This window comes from Macaca fascicularis, chromosome 4 (genome assembly GCF_037993035.2).
Source record: "Macaca fascicularis isolate 582-1 chromosome 4, T2T-MFA8v1.1".
Classification (NCBI taxonomy): Eukaryota; Metazoa; Chordata; class Mammalia; order Primates; family Cercopithecidae; genus Macaca; species Macaca fascicularis.
In genome coordinates, this window is record NC_088378.1 from 165,609,433 (window position 1) to 165,629,442 (window position 20,010).

At 40.9% G+C, this 20,010-nt stretch overlaps 2 protein-coding genes across 3 annotated transcripts in view; one reads left to right on the top strand and one right to left on the bottom strand.

The window, feature by feature from the left end:
* RIOK1 (RIO kinase 1) overlaps positions 1 to 8,236 on the bottom strand; it is a 28,742-nt gene extending 20,506 nt beyond the window's left edge. Inside the window, exons 1-4 of one of the 2 annotated variants that reach the window (XM_015448810.3) lie at positions 7,959 to 8,236; positions 4,722 to 4,923; positions 2,870 to 2,960; positions 1,253 to 1,322 (exon numbers count right to left, since the gene is read on the bottom strand). In XM_015448810.3, the coding sequence (XP_015304296.1) occupies positions 1,253 to 1,322; positions 2,870 to 2,960; positions 4,722 to 4,923; positions 7,959 to 8,029 (434 nt within the window). In that variant the 5' untranslated portion in view covers positions 8,030 to 8,236. The remainder of the gene's footprint in view (positions 1 to 1,252; positions 1,323 to 2,869; positions 2,961 to 4,721; positions 4,924 to 7,958) is intronic. The other variant, XM_074038896.1, reaches the window with a different exon arrangement.
* Positions 8,237 to 8,282: 46 nt separating this feature from the next.
* CAGE1 (cancer antigen 1) overlaps positions 8,283 to 20,010 on the top strand; it is a 61,329-nt gene continuing 49,601 nt past the window's right edge. The window contains exons 1-4 of the mRNA XM_074038897.1: positions 8,283 to 8,771; positions 10,804 to 11,021; positions 12,129 to 12,216; positions 19,232 to 19,641. Of these exons, the coding sequence (XP_073894998.1) occupies positions 8,759 to 8,771; positions 10,804 to 11,021; positions 12,129 to 12,216; positions 19,232 to 19,641 (729 nt within the window). The 5' untranslated portion in view covers positions 8,283 to 8,758. The remainder of the gene's footprint in view (positions 8,772 to 10,803; positions 11,022 to 12,128; positions 12,217 to 19,231; positions 19,642 to 20,010) is intronic.

A 20,010-nucleotide genomic window follows, 5' to 3' on the forward strand; every position in this document is an offset into this window, starting at 1 on the left:
CAGCTGGGACTACTGGTGCCTGCCACCATGCCCGGCTAATTTTTCGTATTTTTAGTAGAGACGGGGTTTCACGTTGTTAGCCAGGATGGTCTTGATCTCCTGACCTTGTGATCCGCCCACCTCGGCCTCCCAAAGCGCTGGGATTACAGGCGTGAGGTACTGCACCCGGCAGTTTTTTTGTTTTTTAAAATCATTTCAAGACAGTTTTCAAATGCAGACTCTGATTTGCTTCTGCTCATACACTGAGTGACTCCACCTAGCACACTAACCTAAACTAATAAAGGTTTAAACACAAAGATTCAAACAGATACCAGTGAAATAACAAATGACTATGGTGTAGCTCAAAAAGCTGATACCTCTTGGACATAATAAATCGGAAGAAAGTTGGCTTTTAAGTTCAATTCTCACAGTTAGTTGTATGATCTTAGTGTCTTTTTCTATAATATAGTGTTAATACTTCAGAGTTAGTAGCATATAAGAGAAGTGAGCCAGATCTTAAACAATTGGCTTTGAGTACAGAAGTGTAAGCAGAAACAGTTCTCAGTTATATCGTTAGTTCATAGTCTTCCCTTAAATTTTTAAAAATACTTCATGGGAAAGAATAATTCTTAATAAATTTTAAGGGAACATTTTTGCACATTTTAGTTTAAACTGAAATCTACAAACACTGTTCCCCTCATGAGAACACATTTGTAAATGTCATGAGATTCTAGTTTTACTATGTATTTCTTAAAATTCATTAATTTTTATTTTATGTATTTATTTTTGAGATGGAGTCTCGCTCTGTGGCCCATGCTGGAGTGTAATGGCACAATCCTGGCTCATGACAACCTCCACCTCCCAGGTTCAAGCGATTCTCATGCCTCAGCCTCCCGAGTAGCTGGGATTACAGGCGTGCACCACCACCTCTGGCTAATTTTTGTATTTTTTGTAGAGACATGGTTTCACCATGTTGGCCAGGCTGGTCTCAAATTCCTGGCCTCAAGTGATCCCCCCAGCTCAGCCTTCTGAAGTGATGGCATTACAGGCATGAGCCACCAAACCCAGCCAAGATTCATCAATATTTTTAATTCACAAAGGCATAGGCTATCCTCATTTAAGCTGAGGAAAACACACACACACACACCCCCCCCAAAATAATAACTGGTTTAAGTATACAAATGAACAACTTTTGTAAACGAATTATGATCAAGGTGCTGCTTAATCTAGACTAGTCCCTATCACCCATGCTTATTATTAAAATATTACTTACATATCTGCTTCCTTTTGTCTAGACTTTTCGGTGACTTTATTTATGACAGAATCAGTAACATTTAGCTTATCTAAAATACAAGAAACCCACAATGTAAACAATACGTAACACAAAAAGACATTAACAGAGTTGCTGAACAGGGTATTTCTCCCCCTTCCTTCTTTTCTATACTTTCTAAATATTTTACTGTAGACAGAATACAGTTTAGTAATGAAAACAATATCATGTTTTTAAAAGTAGGCACTAAACTGTGTTTCCTTGATAAGTGTTGTCACTTTCATCACTACAGCTGTAATATTTGAGCCACAGAATTCTAGATGCAGAAATTCTTCAAAAATACTAATTTGCATAATAAATTTTAGACAATTGCTAGTATTTCACATGACTAATATAACTGCCTGAATTTCAAGTTTAATTCTAAAAACTTGTTTCACTTCAAGTTATAAGTCTATGATAGGCAAAGAAGGCCCTAAAATACTTATATTAATTTAGCATGTACTGACAGCTTATATGAGACACTGTGCTGGGTTTAGAGTGAAGATCCACAAGAAAAGAAAGACGGCCTTCCTTCCTTCCGTCCCTCCATCCCTCTCCTGCATTTGCTAAGAGGTGGTGATTCAAATCAACATTCTGATGCCTGGCATTGAACAGGTCACTAAATAATTAACACCTACATTAAAAACCTCTAGTGAAACAAAATGTAACTATATTCAATACCCCAGTATTTTTAGCATCCTACTATGAGATAACCCTATTACAAAATCTCAAACAGGCTGGGCGCAGTGGCTCACGCCTGTAATCCCAACACTTTGGGAGGCCGAGGAGGGCAGATCACTTGAGCTGCTCAGTGTTCAAAACCAGCCTGATCAACATGGAGAAACCCCGTCTCTACAGAAAATAGAAATTAGCCAGGTGTGGTGGTGTGCACCTGCGGTCCTAGCTACTTGGGAGGCTAAGGTGGGAGGACTGCCTGAACCCCAGAAATCGAGGTTGCAGTGAGCCAAGATCGTGCCACTGCACTCTAGCCTGGGTGACAGAGTGAGACCCTGTCTCAAAAAAACACCTAAAACAGAACAGACGATAACTTAAATGGGTTTTTGTAACATTACATTCCTATGGCAAGGGGAAAACAACCAAAATAGCATAAGTTTAAGTCTTTTCCTAAGGTTATGTTTTTAAATTACTAATATTTTAATGTTCTGTAAACACTATTGAGTCAGTAACACTTGAATACATTCATTTCTTTTTTCTTTTCTTTTTTTTTTGAGATGGAGTTTTGCTCTTATTGTCCAGGCTGGAGTGCAATGGCGCAATCTTGGCTCATCGCAACCTCCACCTCCCAGGTTCAAGTGATTCTCCTGCCTCAACCTCCCAAGTAGCTGGGATTACAGGCATGCGCCACCACGCCCAGCTAATTTTGTATTTTTAGTAGAGATAGGGTTTCACTATGTTGGTCAGGCTGGTCTCAAACTCCTGATCTCAGCCTCCCAAAGTGCTGGGATTACAGGCGTGAGCCACCATGGTAAGCCTTCATTTCTTAATCTAATAAAATTATACAACACTTCATGGTTTTAGAAAAATGTCCTCTTAGCCCAATGATGTATTTTGTAAACTCACCTAAATTAATTTTATTCTCAAATTTCCGTAAGACCTTGTCTGCTGGAGTAGACATTTTGGCTGAACTGCTGTCGGAGGTCTGTCGATTTGCCTAGAAGAGAATTCCAGAGTCTAAGGCACTAGTTGAAATACAAACCTAAGATTCATCATCACATTTCCTTAGTTCATAGTTAGCTATTCAAGCATCAATACTTAGAGGAGTATCTTAAGGAAAGGTAAGAGTCAATCAAATTGGCTCAAAAAAATTTTTAAAGAGTTTTTGAAACAGAAGGTTAAAATTAATGACTAAAAGAGTCTGCATAATCCATTTTTTTAAACTTCTCTATGATTCCTCTTATTATAAGTAACAGATTAAAATTAAATGTAGTTTTCTAATTTGACTGGTTTATAGACTTAAAATTTGAGAATGTTCATTTACCTCTAAAGTTTATAATAAAGAGCTAAGACCAACATTAAGCTGGTTCAGAATTTCATTTTGGGCCCAACGTCTCAAGAGAGGGAAATATTAAGTACGAGGCTTAGCACTTAGACTGGTGCCATGCACAAACTTTAATAATGAAATCGCTCAAAGCTTCATTACGAATCAATGAAGGAGTCACCAAAACAAGACGATATGAAGATGTCAAATCTCTTGTTACTCACAATGTGGTTATTTTAAAATGCATACATTCTGGTCCATGATACAGCCATTTTATTATTGCTGGTTTTTAGAGACAGAGTCTCGCTCTGTTGCCCAGGCTGGAGTGTCGTGGCATGATCTAGGATTACTGCAACCTCTGCCTCCTGGGTTCAGGCGATTCTCCACCCTCAGCCTCCCAAGTAGCTGGGATTACAGGTGCCCGCCACCATGCCTGGCTGATTTTCGTGTTTTTAGTAGAGACAGGGTTTCACCATGTTGGCCAGACTGGTCTCAAACTCCTGACCTCAGGTGATCCCCGCCACTTGGCCTCCCAAAGTGCTGGGATTACAGGTGTGAGCCACTGCACCCAGCCAATACAGCTGTTTCAATAGTCAAAGGAAGACTGTTGGATTAACCTTTATGCTCCAGGAAGAGGTACCATGTTAATCCTATGGCCTTCCAAACGCCTAACACACTTGGTACTTCCAGTATGAGAAGCAGCTGTACGTGGTTTGGTCACTTGTTTTTTGTACATTAAATAATCATAAACATATTCCTATCTCATTAATACAGTCTTCCATTACAACATCTTTTATGGCTGTATAATGCCTCATTGTGCGAATCAGTCCCATAGCAGGTTTAATCCAGTTCAAGGTTGTTTCCAACGTTCCTCTACCATAAACAACCTTGGAGGATCATTCTTGTAACTAAGTCTTGGCACACTCACAGAATTGCTAAGTCGAAGTATTTTGAAGCTTTAAAAGTTTTTATCACGTACCAGCTTATCCTGTAAGTAAGTGCACCTATTTACTCGACCATCAATGATATGTTTTGTCTTTAACAGTTTCATAGGTGAAAAAATGGCATCTCTACAAATTTAATCTGCATTTCTTTAGTTACTAATGAGGCTGAACTTTTTTTTAACATGTTTCTTAACTATTTGTAGTAAACTGCCAATTCGTGCCCTTTCCCATGAAGATTTTAAGCTCACAATCTTATGAAACTTTAAATAACTCTTCTTACATTTACAGATTCTGGAAAGAATCCACACCCAGGAAATTAACAGAAATACAGAAAGGATGAAAAGTGAAAATCAGTAAAGGCTGAGGCTACAGGACAGCATAACACGAAGAAAATCTTTTAGTTATTCAATTTCAGAATCACAAAACAGCCTTTTAAAAAAGAAGACCTAAGCAGACTACATAAAGATGTGCAGGATCCTTTATAAAATACCTGTGGGTTGCTTCCTCCATTCCAGACATAACCCTTAGTGACTTTTCCAACTCCTTCATCCCAGTCCCAATCGTCATCATCATCATAACCGTCCTCCTCCTCATCTTCTATTTCACCTTCACCATTCTCATTCACATTGTCTTGAAGGTTTTCAAACAGAATGTCATCCTTCTCTCTGACTGTCTTCAAGTTTCTGTTTTCACTAGAAATAACAATGTTTTATTATTTCATAACAATATTTCCACATACCCTAACTGATCTCACATATTTATGATGTAAGATATTAAAATATTGATAAATCTAGAATAGATTATATATTTATATACAATACACCTTCTGATAAGCTCCATCTCCTTAAAACCATGTTCTCCTGTTTTCCAGTTCTGTTGCAGTTGTTTGCTCATTCTCCATGCCCAAATCCTACTATTGAAGAAGCACATCAAGTGTTAAATCTGCTTCTGCCTTGGTGAACTTAGAAATTACATTGTTATCTTCTCTATTGAATACACAACTCAGACCAGTATACCAGACTTGACTCTAGGAAAATGATTCACAGAGCTGCTTTAAGAGAGAGGAAAATCTTTCTGTAAAAGAAGAAAAAAGAGAGAGGGGCAAAAAAGGCTGGTGCAATGGCTCACACCTTTGATCCTAGCTACTTGGGAGGCTGAGGTCATAGGATTGCTTGAGCCCAGGGGTTCACGGCTGCAGTGAGCCATGATTGTGCCACTGTACTCCAGCTTGGGCAACCCTGTCTCTAAAACAAAAATTGTAATTAAAAAAAAAAAAAAAGCTTTCTGACAAAAAATTTGGGAATAAGTCTAAGGCAGCCTTACTTTGAACTCAATAACACTTTGCAACAAAAGAAGTTACATCAAGATTTGTGCCCCACAAAGAAATCCAAATCAACCCTGTTCATGATGGGAAAAAACGGTGAATACAGGGGCCAGGCACTACAAATGAGTGAAGTAGGCTGCATGATAGAAGCGGGGACTGGCAAACTGGGAGAAGAGATCCAAGGTAAAGGGAGCACAACTAGTAAGGGCTTTTTTGTTTGTTTGTTTTTTGCCATATTAGAATTCAGGCCTAGTGTTACCAGATCTTAAGTTTTCAAGAGAAGCTATAAGTCTGGATTTCTGTGTAAAATCTATCCCTTCATTGGCATAGTCAATTTTTACAAATAACTGTGCATACCAAACAAAACATATCTGCAGGCCAAATTCAACAGAGGCCAAATTCAGTTTTTACCTCTCACGTACAGAATAAGGACAGAAACCATAAAAAAGCAGCTGGTAATAGGAGATACCACCTGAAAAACATACATAACTTTAAGTAAAGTCAGATTATTAATCTAATTTATTAATTAGCCATGGCTCTGAGGGCTCCCCATGGACATGTGGAGGAAGAGAACAGATAATCATCAAACACTTGCTATTTACCAGGACTTCATACATATGCTCCATAGATTGATACATAATTGCCTAGAGTGGCATGTTGAAGTTATAACTTTGCCAGATAGCTCTTCATTGTGGGCGAGTGTCTTCTGCATTGTAGGATGTTTAGCAGCATATCACTGGCCTCTACCTACCAGATGCCACTAATGCACCACCACCCCCAGTTGTGACAAATAAAAACGTCTCCAGAAATTGCCAAAAGTCCCCTGGGTAGAAGTCCGGATGGCAACATCTTCCCTGATGGAAAATCACTGGTGTATCCTTACAATACCCTGGGGTGAATGGTAAATTAGTGTCCTCTTATTACCATTAACTACCCACCAGCTGTGCTGGCTGTGTTTCTTCTGCTGCTTAACTTCTTCCCTAAGGCTTTTTGTACACTTCTCTGTAACCATAAAACTGGAATGCCCTTCCTCTTTCTCTGGCTAACCCCTACTCATCCATCAGGTATCAGCTCACTATCACTTGCTCAAGGAAGTTTTCCCTGTTTTTCACCTACTTCTCCTTTGCACTACTTACCCAATTCGAATACAAATAGCCTAATTATTTAATAATATCGGTATCCCCTGCTAGGGTGCAAGCTCTGTGTCATTCAGGAGGGTGTTTACCAATGCCTCCCTACGACCTAAGACTAGATCTGACACACAGAAAGCAGTCAACATACATATATTTATTAAAAACATCCCCAATAATTAATAAAATCTACATGTAATGAATCCTTACTGTAAACATAAAGTATAAACTGTTTTCTTGGAATTCCAAAATAACTCCAATATGTTTCATTTTGCTTTTAGGCAGGAGTTATCCTTCATTCCTCTTTCCCCAGACCCCACCTCCAATCTACCACCAAACCCTGCCACTTCTACCTCCAAGACATATCTTCAGGATCTGAGCTCTAGTCCCCACCATCTTTGAATCTGATTACCTTATTACTTTTAAACTGGTCTCTCTGTTCCACTCCCACCCTCCATGAACATCATCTACATAGAAGAATGATTCCTTTAAATCACTAATGTCATTCTTCTGCTAAAATCCCTCCTATGGCTTTCCGTAAGACCCAGATTAATATCTGAACTTTTCGCCATCACTTGTAAGGGTCTCCATGATCTGGCCCTCCTTCTTACTTCTCTATCATCACCCTACCAATCTTCTCAACTACCTCCACTGTGCTCTAGGCACTCTGGCCTCGGGGCCTTTGCTCTTGCTGCCCCTTCTGTGTGAAATGCTGTTCCCTCTGCTCTTGCCAAGATTAGCTCCTCGTCATTCAAATCTGGACTTAACCTTTCCCTACCCATTCAGTCAGCACTTGGTATATTAAACGATTTGCATAGTCTACATCATTATTTGGTTTTTAAATGGTGTGCCCTCTCTTTCACGTAGAAGGTAAAGTTCCATGACAGCAGGAAGTTGGTTCGTCTTGTTCATCACCATCTCCGGCGCCCAGGACAGAACGAGGTACATATTAAGTGCTTAGTATTTGTTGAACGCTAAATGTGGTTAAAGCGCAAAAACCCATGTTTCCTAATCGCTATCCCCAACTCTGCCTTCCAGTGACGCTAACCGACCTGAAAACCGCAGACTCCCTTGACAAGCGGCTTTCACTAACTGCCGCGTGAACGGGGAGAAAGACCCAGTGGGGATGCAGAAACAGGCAAAAGGTTGTCAAGAGAGACGCTGAGTGATGAACCACTAGTCTCCCTCTAAACTACAAACAAGAATCCACGCCCCAAGGGGGCGGACAAGGTGAGAGCCGTAACCAGAGCCAGGGCACTGTACGGCCGCCTACCTGTCAGAGGAGTCCGCGTCGTCGAACTGCCCGGGGACCACCCGGCTCATAAGAAAACGCCGGTAGTCCATGGCTGCAGGGCGCCGCCGGAGGCCGCCGCTCTGCGCTGGGAAAGGAACGGCTCAGACGGATGTACCCACGGCCGATCCAACGGCCTCGGCGTGGATCTCCGCCTTGTAAAGCATTCAGAAGCCAACAGTGGCCACCACGTGCGACGGGAAAACGGGACCAACAGGTCCACCACCCTACCACCCCAACCGGAAGCCCCGCTCCGCCTCGCCCGGAAGTCTGGCTTGAGCGGAAGTCCTGCCCCTGCGCCGGGCTGAGAGTCCGGCGCTCGCTCTGAATGCCGGGTGGTATTGGCTTGTGGGTGTTTTGTGCTCCCGGGCAGGCGTGTTGAGTAGCTGGCCCGGCGAGGCCCGTGCTGGCCGTTTCTTCTCGGAGTTTTGGGGGTTTTTTTCCCCCCCTTTGTGTTTACTGCGGCAGGAGGCGCCAGCTAGCCCGCAGGCTGTTCGGCCTAGGGGGTCGTAACCTCCCAGTTTCACCACTCTCTGGGAAGACAGACCCGAGGCCGTCCCCCGCCGCACCCACAGTGGTTCGGAACTCGCGGGCTGCGCCGGTCCCCGCGGAGATCCCCGGGCGCGGGCGGACGTCACACAGGGGCGTTCCAGCACTCCGGGAGCTCCATTGCGAGTTTGTGAGAGTCCTCGGTGGAGGAGGTTGGAAAGCGTTCACCCTCCCACAAAACCCGGTGCAGAGGGAGGGAGCGCCAGGTCCGTAGCGTGGGTCCAAGAAACTCTATGGATCCTGGAAGTGAGCACACTTTTGTGTCTTAAAAAGTTTGGTGTCTCGTTTTGAGGTGAAAAATGAATGAGATAAGTGCTTTTTAAAAAGGTAAAGTTTGTCGTACAACTGAAAAAGCGTTTAAACAAGATTATAGTTTTTGCCAGTAACGCCCGTGACACCTCTTTTAACTCCTATCCTAAAACAGCTTTAGAATGTCTGGGACATCTATTCAAACATTTGATAAATATGTTAAAAATCCAACATAAACCTGTAAGGACAAATGAAAGATGGAAAAAATAGCCTAACTTTAAATTAAAAAGAAACTGGCAGATTGTGCAGTGCCATATGAGGGATAAACAAAGTTGTAGAAATGTAATCGGAAGTGCTGGGTTCACAAACAAGAAAACTTAAGAAACAAGTCCTTTGCGCTGTTTTGCATTGAGAAAACAAAGCAAGAATTTTTCAGATCTCACCACAATCCAGGCAGCATTATTTGAAAGACAAGGGAAAGGTGAGCATGAAGTTGGGCCTTTCACTGATCCTGACTAGTCTGCTTGGCTTACTTTTTTGTCTTTTACCGAGTGATGACATAGGTTTGAAAACAACTAATTTTCAATAAACTATTCATTCAGACATTCAATAAAAGAATCCAGGCAGATGAGTAATGACTATAAATTGAGAGAGCTTGATAGAAATAAATCATTAGAATGCAGGTTTTCTTCAATCAATGTTTGCTGTGTAGACAGCACCGGTCCATTTGCAGTAGGGGATATTGGAAAGCCGTAAGTCTACTCCTCTTCAGACGTTTATGATCTGTAAATACAAACACTAACACCCTTGAAACAGTGGTGAAGCTCTAGAACAGTAAACGAAATCACCAAGTACTGAATTGTAAGATAGAGATTTAGAGGCTGAAGACATTGAAGCAATTTTGAAAATAGATAAATGGGTAGACCAGAAGGTTTTAGGAAGAGAAGCACGTGCCAGGGCAGATGACAAGCTTAATTCGTAAGGAACATTATCTGTTTGCAGGGAAATGAGCCTGATCTGAGTAGAGCAGGGGAGTACTGGGTAGGTAATATCACTCCAGGCTATGCATGGCCTGGAAGGACAAGAAGAATTTATAGACTCAATGTGAGTGGCCATCCTTTCCACTCAGCCCCGGAGAGGCCTGAGGAAGTCAGGAGAATGTGCACCAGTGTGGCAACATGGGATAGAAAGAAAGCACAGGTTACTGAAAGACTTTTTTCTTTTTTTGAGACGGAGTCTCGCTCTGTCACCCAGGCTGGAGTGCGCTGGCGTCATCTCGGCTCACTGCAAGCTCCGCCTCCCGGGTTCACGCCATTCTCCTGCCTCTGCCCACCACCAGGCCCGGCTAATTTTTTTTTTGTTTTGTATTTTTAGTAGAGACGGAGTTTCACCGTGTTAGCCAGGATGATCTCGATCTCCTGACCTTGTGATCCGCCCACCTTGGTCTCCCAAAGTACTGGAATTACAGGCGTGAGCCACCACGCCTGGCCCTGAAAGCCTTTTTTAAAGGAGACATGGACGAGACTTGGTATCTGAATAGCCATGGATGATGAGGTAGAGGGATGCCACGACAACTCCAATTTGCAAACACTAGTACCTGAGGGAATAGGCGCAGTATGGGAAAGTGAGGAGGGAAAACTGAGTTACAATGCTGTTTTTGACTTGGTAGTGAGGTGTTCAAGTGGCAGGTATCAAGTAAATAGAAATCCAGCATTTTGTGGAAACTAATAGGTCTCTGATAATATTTTGTAAATATCCTTTGATTAAATAACAGAGCGATCCCTTCGCCTTCTAGGTCCAAAGCCGCCTAGGGAATTATTGGATAGTAGCCAATATTATTTGTTTTTCTCGAAATCAGTATTTACTACCATATCAAATTATGGTATACTCAGACTAAAATTTTTAATTTTTCTAATAACTTGACAAATGACATTTCAAACAAGGGCAGTGAACTTTGCTACTTAATGAGAAGAATAGGGAAAAAGCTTTTTGTTTGCACCTACTAATAGACACAATTTTTTTTTTAAAGAAGCCTTCCATTATTCAACAGTTATGAACAAGGACTATCAAATATTTTGGCCATCACCTTCAGATCCTGTACGTTTTGAAGTGGATACTTCTCATGAAAAAGTAGAAAGCATATCAGAATCGGATACCATGAATGTCAGCAATCTTTCTCAAGGCATAATGCTTTCAGATTCTCCCATCTGTATGGAAACTACCAGTACCACTTGTGACTTGCCTCAGGTGTGCATTGCTTATAAGTTCTGGGAGGCTCAGATGTATTCAGAATTCAATTTCTTCAAAAATATAAGGAACAATAAAACAATCTTCAGTGGACACAGAAAGGAAGGGAATACACGGTCTGGTTTTCCCAGTTTCACTAGCGTAAGCTACATTTTGACCAGCCTGGGCAACATGGTGGGACCCCATCTCTGCTAAAACTATAAAAATTAGCCAGGCATGGAAGCGAGCACCTGTAATCCCAGTTACTCTGGAGGCTGAGACAGGAGAATCACTTGAACGCGGGAGGTGGAGGTTACAGTGAGCCAAGATCGTGCCACTGCACTCCAGCCTGGGCGAGAGAGCGAGGTACATTTTTACACAGCATTAAAACTGATCCTTTCTAGCCTCATGAAGTCCCAGGAGTGCAGCCAGGGGACATGACCACAACAATTCAGGCACAGAGGCAGGACAAGAGCCCAAGGAACCTGGCTTATAGTCTAATGCATCTTCCACTTATGTCAGTATGCAAATAATTCAGTTGTCATTCATAATGACATTGACAGCACCCTGCATGTAAATGACAACTTTCCTATCTTCATGAAGATGCCTAGCTCCTTTTATTACAAAATAAAAGATTGTAATGTCCCAATATCTTCATGAATGTTGTTCTAAACATTTGATAGTCAGTGACATCTGATTCCACTAAATAGGAATTTATAAAAATACGTCACAGATATATGCCTGTTTTATATATCTTCAGTGTTAAAACATTAGAATAACAACCATCTTAATGCTGTTTAGACTAGATTTAATAAACATCAAAGAATTATCAATACATAAATATGCTATCATGTATTCCTAAGTTTATAGTCACATGATTTGACTAACCAAAAAACCAAAATATTAAAATAGCAAGCTATTTGTTACATTGTTGTTTAATATTGGGACTCTGTTAGCATAGTTTTACTAAAAGGGAGCCAAATATATGCTGGGGAAAGATACCAGAAAGCACATTTTATCTGTGTAATGAAATATTCTAATAGCAGAATTACATAACAATGTGCAAATACCTTTAGAAGAAGCTTATGATGTTTGCTTGAAGTATTAATGCCTTTTTTATTAATACAGAATGAAATAAAGAATTTTGAAAGGGAAAATGAATATGAATCCACACTTTGTGAAGATGCTTATGGCACACTAGACAATTTGTTAAATGGTAAGTATCTATTTGTTAGCAATATGCAAAAGAGAGAAACTTTTTTTGTGTGTTCTGTGATAATAACAATAGCCAGGTATTGTGCTAAGCACTTTATATATATCATCACACTTAATCCACAATCTTATTGAAATAAGGCTTTTAAAAAATTGAAATAAGGGCTGTTTTTATCTTCATTTTACAGATAAGGAAAATAAGACTCAGAGAGTAACTTGCCCAGGATTGTGTAGCTTTAAATGAATGAGCCGTAATCAAGTCCCAGTCTCAGACACAAAAATTTTCTACTATACAAGTATCTTTAAATGTGTATTGAGGTTGGGTGTGGTAGATCATACCTATAATCCCAGTGCTTTGGAAGGCCAAGGTGGGAAGATTGCTTGAGCCAGGAAGTCCACGGCTGTTATGAGCTATGATCATGTCACTGCACTCCAGTGGGCAACAGAAGGAGAACCTGTCTCTTAAAAAAAAAAAAAAAGAAAAAGGGCCAGGCACAGTGGCTCACGCCTGTAATCTCAGCACTTTGGGAGGCCTAGGCAAGTGGATCACCTGAGGTTGGGAGTTCAAGACCAGCCTGACCAACATGGAGAAACCCCGTCTCTACTAAAAATACAAAATTAGCCGGGCATAGTGGTGCATGCCTGTAATCCCAGCTACTCAGGAGGCTGAGGCAGGAGACTCCCTTGAACCCAGGAGGTGGAGGTTGCAGTGAGCTGAGATCGCGCCATTGCGCTCCAGCCTGGGCAACAAGAGCGAAACTCCATCTCAAAAACAAAACGAAACAAAACAAAAAGCAACAGGTACAGTGGCTCAAACCTGTAATCCCAGCTCTTTGGGGGATCAAGGCAGAAGGATTGGTTGAGTTCACTAGTTTGAGATCAGATTGGGCAACATGACCCAGCCTCTACTAAAAATACAAAAACTTAGCCAGGTGTCATAGTCCTAGCCACTTTGGAGGCCTAGATGGGAGAATTACCTGAGCCCAGGAGGCTGAGACTGCAGTGAGCAGAGATCACACCACTGCACTGCAGCGTGGGCAACCACAATGAGACCCTCTCTCAAAAAAAAAAAAAAAAAAGAGAACTGTGTGTTGATGTAACTCCAAATCTGTTATTCTAATCCTAAATTGATACATGAAAGCTATGTGGGATTTAATCATATAATGAGATACTTTGATCATGTTTTTGGTTTTGTTTTTGAAATGGATCTCACTGTGCTGCCCAGGCTGGTCTCAAATTCCTGGGCTCAAGTGAGTCTCCTGCCTCGGTGTCCCAAAGTATTGGGATTACAGCTGTGAGCCACCACACCGGGCCCTCCATTGATCATGTTTATTAAAGCAAATCTAAATGCTGTATACAAATGTCTTTATTTTTAATACTTGTAAGTAATACTAAAATGAAAAGATTTGACAAGGCTTATTGAAATTATGGAATTTAATACCTGCAGGTACAAGAAAAATAAGTACTACCGAGGCGGGTGGATCACGAGGTCAGGAGATCAAGACCATCCTGGCTAACACGGTGAAACCCTGTCTCTACTAAAAATACAAAAAATTAGCCGGGCATGGTGGCGAGCACCTGTAGTCCCAGCTACTCGGGAGGCTGAGGCAGGAGAATGGCGTGAACCCAGGAGGCAGAGCTTGCAGTGAGCCAAGATGGTACCACTGCACTCCAGCCTGGGCGACAGAGCGAGACTCCGTCTAAAAAAAAAAAAAAAAAAAAAAAGAAAGAAAGAAAGAAAGAAAGAAAGAAAGAAAGAAAGAAAAGTGCTATAAGCATTAGAAAGGAAGAGAAGTAATGAAGTAATTATCATTATTTACAAATATGTACTTTTCTACATAGAAAAGTCATAAGTACCTACAGATGAGCTATTAAAACTAATAAAGTTTAGAAGAAAGCTAGATATAAAATTAATATTAAAAAACCAATAGCATTCCAATGTACTAGCAACAACAGATGTAAAACAGTGATTATTAAAAACTTACTATTATCAGTAGCAGCACAAACTAAGGTACCTAAGAATAAATCTAACAAAAAGTGTAAGATTTCCATTAAAAAATATTATAAAACTTTCCTGGAGGCCATAATAAATAATTAAATGTTTCATGTTCAGATTGTAAAGATGTCAGTTTTCCTGAAGTCTATTAATTAATGCAATTTCGTGTATCCTACCTTAATCCTAACATTCCCATTCAGAAGTGAAAAAGTTAAAAAAAATACCCAACACAATTTTGAAAAAGAAGATGTGGAGACTTATCCTGCTAGATTACAAGAGTTATTAGTTATAGTAATTATAATGATGTATTATAGGCAGAAGGGTAACAAACCAGTGGAATAAATAAAAGACAAAGTAGACCCATTTATGTATGAGGACACATGGTATTTGATAGAGGTGTCATTATAAGCCAGTGGGGGGTTTCATTTGGTTGTGCTGGAACAGTTGGCTCTCTCAATGTAGGAAATGATTAGAACCTTACCTCACACCAAATACAAAATAAAGTGCACATGGATAAAGGCCTACATGTGAACTGCAAAGTTCTAACTTATAAAAGAAGTGTAGAAAATGCTGTATTAGTCTGTTTTCACCCTGCCATAAAGAACACCCCAAGACTGGGTAATTTATAAAGAAAAGAGGTTTAATTGGATCACAGTTCCACATGCCTTGGGAGGCCTCAGGAAACAGAATCATGGCAGAAGACAAACAGGAAGCAAGGCATGTCTTAAATGACGACAGGAGGGGCAGGAGAACTGCCAAACACTTTAAAACCATCAGATCTTGTGAGAACTCACTATTGCAAGAACAGCATGGGGAAAACCGTCCCCATGATTTAATTGCCTCCCACTAGGTCCCTCCCTCAACACATGGGGATTATAACTGGAGATGAGATTTGGGTGGAACACAGAGCCAAACCATATCAAACGCCTTGTGACAAGAGAAAAGATTTCTTTTTCTTTTCTTTTCTTTTTTTTTTTTTGAGATGGAGTCTTGCTCTGTCACCCAGGCTGGAGTACAGTGGAGCGATCTCGGCTCACTGCAACCTCCACCTTCCGGGTTCAAACTATTCTCCTGCCTCAGCCTCCTGAGTAATGAGACTACAGGCGCCTGCCACTATGTCTGGCTAATTTTTTTGTATTTTTGTAGAAACAGCGTTTCACCATGTTGGCCAGGCTGGTCTTGAACCCGTGACCTTCTGATCTGACTGCCTCAGCCTCCCAAGGTGCTGTGATTACAGGCATGAGACACCACGCTCCGCCTAAGATTTCTTAAGACATGAGAAATGCAGGGTCAGGCACGGTAGCTCATGCCTGTAATCCCAGCACTTTGGGAGGATGAGGCAAGCGGATCAGGAGGTCAGGAGTTCAAACCCAGCCTGGCCAATATGGTGAAACCCCGCTTCTACTAAAAATACAAAAATTAGCTGGGCATAGTACGCATGCCAGTAGTCCCAGCTACTTGAAACGGTGAAACAGGAGAATCACTTGAATCCAGGAGGCGAAGGTTGCAGTGAACTGAGATCGCGCCACTGACTTCAACCTGGGTGATAGAGTGAGACTCCGTCTCACAAAAAAGACATGAGAATTGCAATCCATAATTGGTGCATTGACTACATTAAGAAAACATCTGTATGGCCAAAGTATAATAAAGTAAAAAGCATGGACTGAAGATACATGCAATATAATTGACAAAAGATTTGGTATCTAAACTACAAGTCACTTAGAAAAAGGCACATAATGGCTGGGCGCGGTGGCTCATGCCTGTAATCCCAGCACTTTGGGAGGCCAAGATGGGCGGATCACGAGATCAGGAGATCAAGACCATCCTGGCTAACACGGTGAAACCCTGTCTCTACTAAAAATACAAAAATTAGCCGCGTGAGGTGGCGGGCACCTGTAGTCCCAGCTACTCGGGAGGCTGAGAAAGGAGAATGGCGTGAACCCGGGAGGCGGAGCTTGCAGTGAGACGAGATAGCGCCACTGCACTCCAGCCTGGGTGACAGAGCGAGACTCCGTCTCAAAAAAAAAAAAAAAAAAGAAAACGTCACATAACTCAGGCCGGGCATGGTGGCTCACACCTGTAATCCCAGCACTTTGGGAGGCCGAGGTGGGCAGATCACATGAGGTCAGGAGTTCAAGACCAGCCTGGCCAACATGGTGGAATCCCATTTCTACTAAAAATACAAAAATTAGCTGGGCATGGTGGTGCATGCTTGTAATCCCAGCTACTTGGGAGGCTGAGGCATGAGAATTGCTTGAACCCAGGAGGTGGAGGTTGCAATGAGCCGAGATCGTGCCACAGCACTCCTGCCTGGGTGACAGAGACTCTGTCTCAAAAAAAAAAAAAAAAATCACATAATAGAAAAACAGGCAAAGTATATGTATTAGTAGTTTGCTAGGGCTGCCATAACAAAACACCATAAACTGGGCTGTGTAAACAACAGATATTAATTTTCTCATTCTTAGAGGCTGGCAGTCCAAGATCAAGGTGCCAGCACGGTTGCTTTCTCCTGAGGCCTCTCTCCCTGGCTTGCAGATGGCCAGTTTCTTGCAGTGTCTCACATGACCTTTTGTCTTTGTGTGTACGCCTTCCTGCTGTCTCTTCCTCCTCTTACAAGGACACTGGTCATACTGGATTAGGGCCTACCCTTGTGACCTCTTTTAAGCTCAATTACTTTTTTAAAGGCCATATCTACAAGTAAGAGTCATATTTTAAGGTACTGGGGATTAGAGCTTCAGCATATGAATTTTAGGGGCACACAATTGAGCCCATAACAGTATACAACAAGCAGATCACAGAAAGGAAACCTGTAAGACCATTAAATACATGAAAGGATGTACATTAAGAAGATCACAGTAAAATACCATTTCATACATATGAATTTGACATGTTTTGGAGGGATGTGTAGAGCAAAGGAACCCTGAGGCTACTGGTAGAAGCATAAATTGGTACAAACACTTTGGAGAGTAATTTTGCAATATCTAGTAAAGTTGAAGATATGTATTTTCTATAATCCAGCAATTTCACTTCGAGGTGTATCCTCAGAGCCTAGACAAAAATTTTTACATTGGCATAGAAGGAAACATGTTCACTGCAATGCTGTTTTTAAGGGCAAAATTAGAAGCAACTTAAATAGCCAACAAGAAAGGAATAAAGCGTAGTCTTTCAGTATAATGAACTACATATGTATGTATTTATATGGCTAAGCCTCGAAAGCAAAATTTTGTGTGAAATAAAGACTTTTTTTTTTTTTGAGACGGAGTCTTGCACTGTCACCCAGGCTGGAGTGCAGTGGCATGATCTTGGCTTAATGCAACCTCCGTCTCCCAGGTTCAAGTGGTTCTCCTGCCTGAGCCTCCCAAGTAGCTGGGATTACAGGCATGCACCACCACGCCCTGCTAATTTTTGTATTTTTAGTAGAGACGGGGTTTCACCATGTTGGCCAGGCTGATCTCGAACTCCTGACCTCAGGTGATCCACCCACCTCAGCCTCCCAAAGTGCTAAGATTACAGGTATAAACCACTGCATACAAGACTTTTATATGGATATAGATATAGTGATATGCTATTTATGTAAAATATAAAAGCACATAAAACAATGCTATATATTAATCATTCACCTAAAGTATTGCAGGGTATTTTGGAGTTTGAGGGAAACAGTGACACTGGACATCTATCAGACCCCCACAATCTGTTAGCTGTAGTTTTCACTATAAACCCATATTATAGTCCTTCCTGTGATGTCTTATTTGTAAAGGTAGGTTTTTGGAGGTTGCTATAATAAAAAGCAAGTCCTGCATGAAAATCATTGTGGAATAGGAAGTGAGAGTGGTGGTCTCCAATCTGATTCCACGGTTTGAGGTGCTGTATTATGCCTAACAATGTACATCCAAGTAGTAAAGTGTGGTTGTTTAAGAATAAAATATTATATTTTTCTTTTAGTTTATATGTATTTTCAAACAGCTAATAACTTAGGACAAATACTAGTTTGAACTTAATTATTTACTAAATGGAACTTAAATATTCCTTTGGTCCAGAGGTACTGTGAAAAAAAGTACTGAGACTTTAAGGGTGTCACAAAATGAAGAAATCTGGGAACTTTATTCTTTGGGAATGATTATGTTGATAATGATTATGTTGATTCTTATTTGCTTCTGATTTTAAAAAACATTACACCTGCATAATTTGTCATATTGAAAAATAGTACAGCATAGCATTTAGAAGTAGTAGTCTAGAATCTCAGCAGCACTGCTTAGCAGCTCCGTGACCTTAGACAAGTGACTTTAACATCTCTTGTACTTCAGTTTCCTTATCTGTAAAATAGGGATAATAACAGTACTGACATCAAGGGATTTTTGTGAGATTAAGCAAGTTTATATGTGTTTTCTATTATACTATCCCTGTCCTTTTGAAAGATTTTGTACTTTAAAACATCTTAAAATTATAGTACAACAAAATAATTTTGAAGATATGTATTTGACCAGAATTACATATAACAAACTTTTTTTTTTTTTGAGACGGAGTCTGGCTCTGTCGCCCAGGCTGGAGTGCAGTGGCCGGATCTCAGCTCACTGCAAGCTCCGCCTCCCGGGTTTACGCCATTCTCCTGCCTCAGCCTCCGGAGTAGCTGGGACCACAGGCGCCCGCCACCTCGCCCGGCTAGTTTTTTGTATTTTTTTAGTAGAGACGGGGTTTCACTGTGTTAGCCAGGATGGTCTCGATCTCCTGACCTTGTGATCCGCCCGTCTCAGCCTCCCAAAGTGCTGGGATTACAGGCTTGAGCCACCGTGACCGGCTAACAAACTTTTTTGTAGCAGTCATTTGGGGACTTCTTTCCCCCATGTAAAGTTTTGTTTTGTTTGCTAGCATAAAACCATGCTAAAATCCACACAGTAAATAAGGTTGAAATAATACTTAATTTGTAAGTGGCTACAGCAGTTTATTTGATAAATATAAATATAACTGTTACCATCCAAGTTCATGATCTACTCGTTTTTATTTCCTTCTTTCTCTTTCTTATGAGACAACAACATTGAAAATTACTCAAAGAATGTACTAACTCAGCCAGTTGACACCATCAGCATATCTTCCTTGAGACAATTTGACACCGTTTGCAAATTTCACTGTGTAGAAGCATTTGATGATGAAATGACAGAGAAACCAGAATTTCAAAGTCAAGTGTATAATTATGCAAAAGACAACAATATAAAGCAAGACTCATTTAGGGAAGAAAATCCAATGGAAACTAGTGTTTCTGCAAGTACAGACCAACTTGGTAACGAGTATTTTAGACAGCCTCCTCCTAGAAGCCCGCCTCTAATCCACTGCAGTGGAGAGACCCTGAAATTTCCAGAAAAATCACTGGCTAAAAGTACTGCCAAGGAATCTGCCCTCAACCCTAGCCAACCTCCAAGCTTCGTGTGTAAGGAAAGTGTACACAATAATATTGTAAAACCATTTATAAAGAGAATAGTTCTAACCTAGTTCATCTGAGAGTTAATTATAAAGCAGAGGAAGTACGATTGTGATGGTCAGTAAAGCCTGTGGAGTATTAAAGGATTCGTTAAAAAAAATTATATATATATATATATAAAATCTGAGACTTTTCCAAGCAGTGCTAAATCACCTAGTTAGCATAAGGGACTTTGCTTCTCCGGGGAAAATGCATTCTGAGATCTTAGCCAATTCAGAAATAAATTTTTCTGGTAAAGAAAAATAATCCTCAAGTCCATACTTGAGGATTAGCTCTACCAAATGGTAATTTCTCTAAGGCTCAGGACTCTGTCTTACCCTGTTATGCAC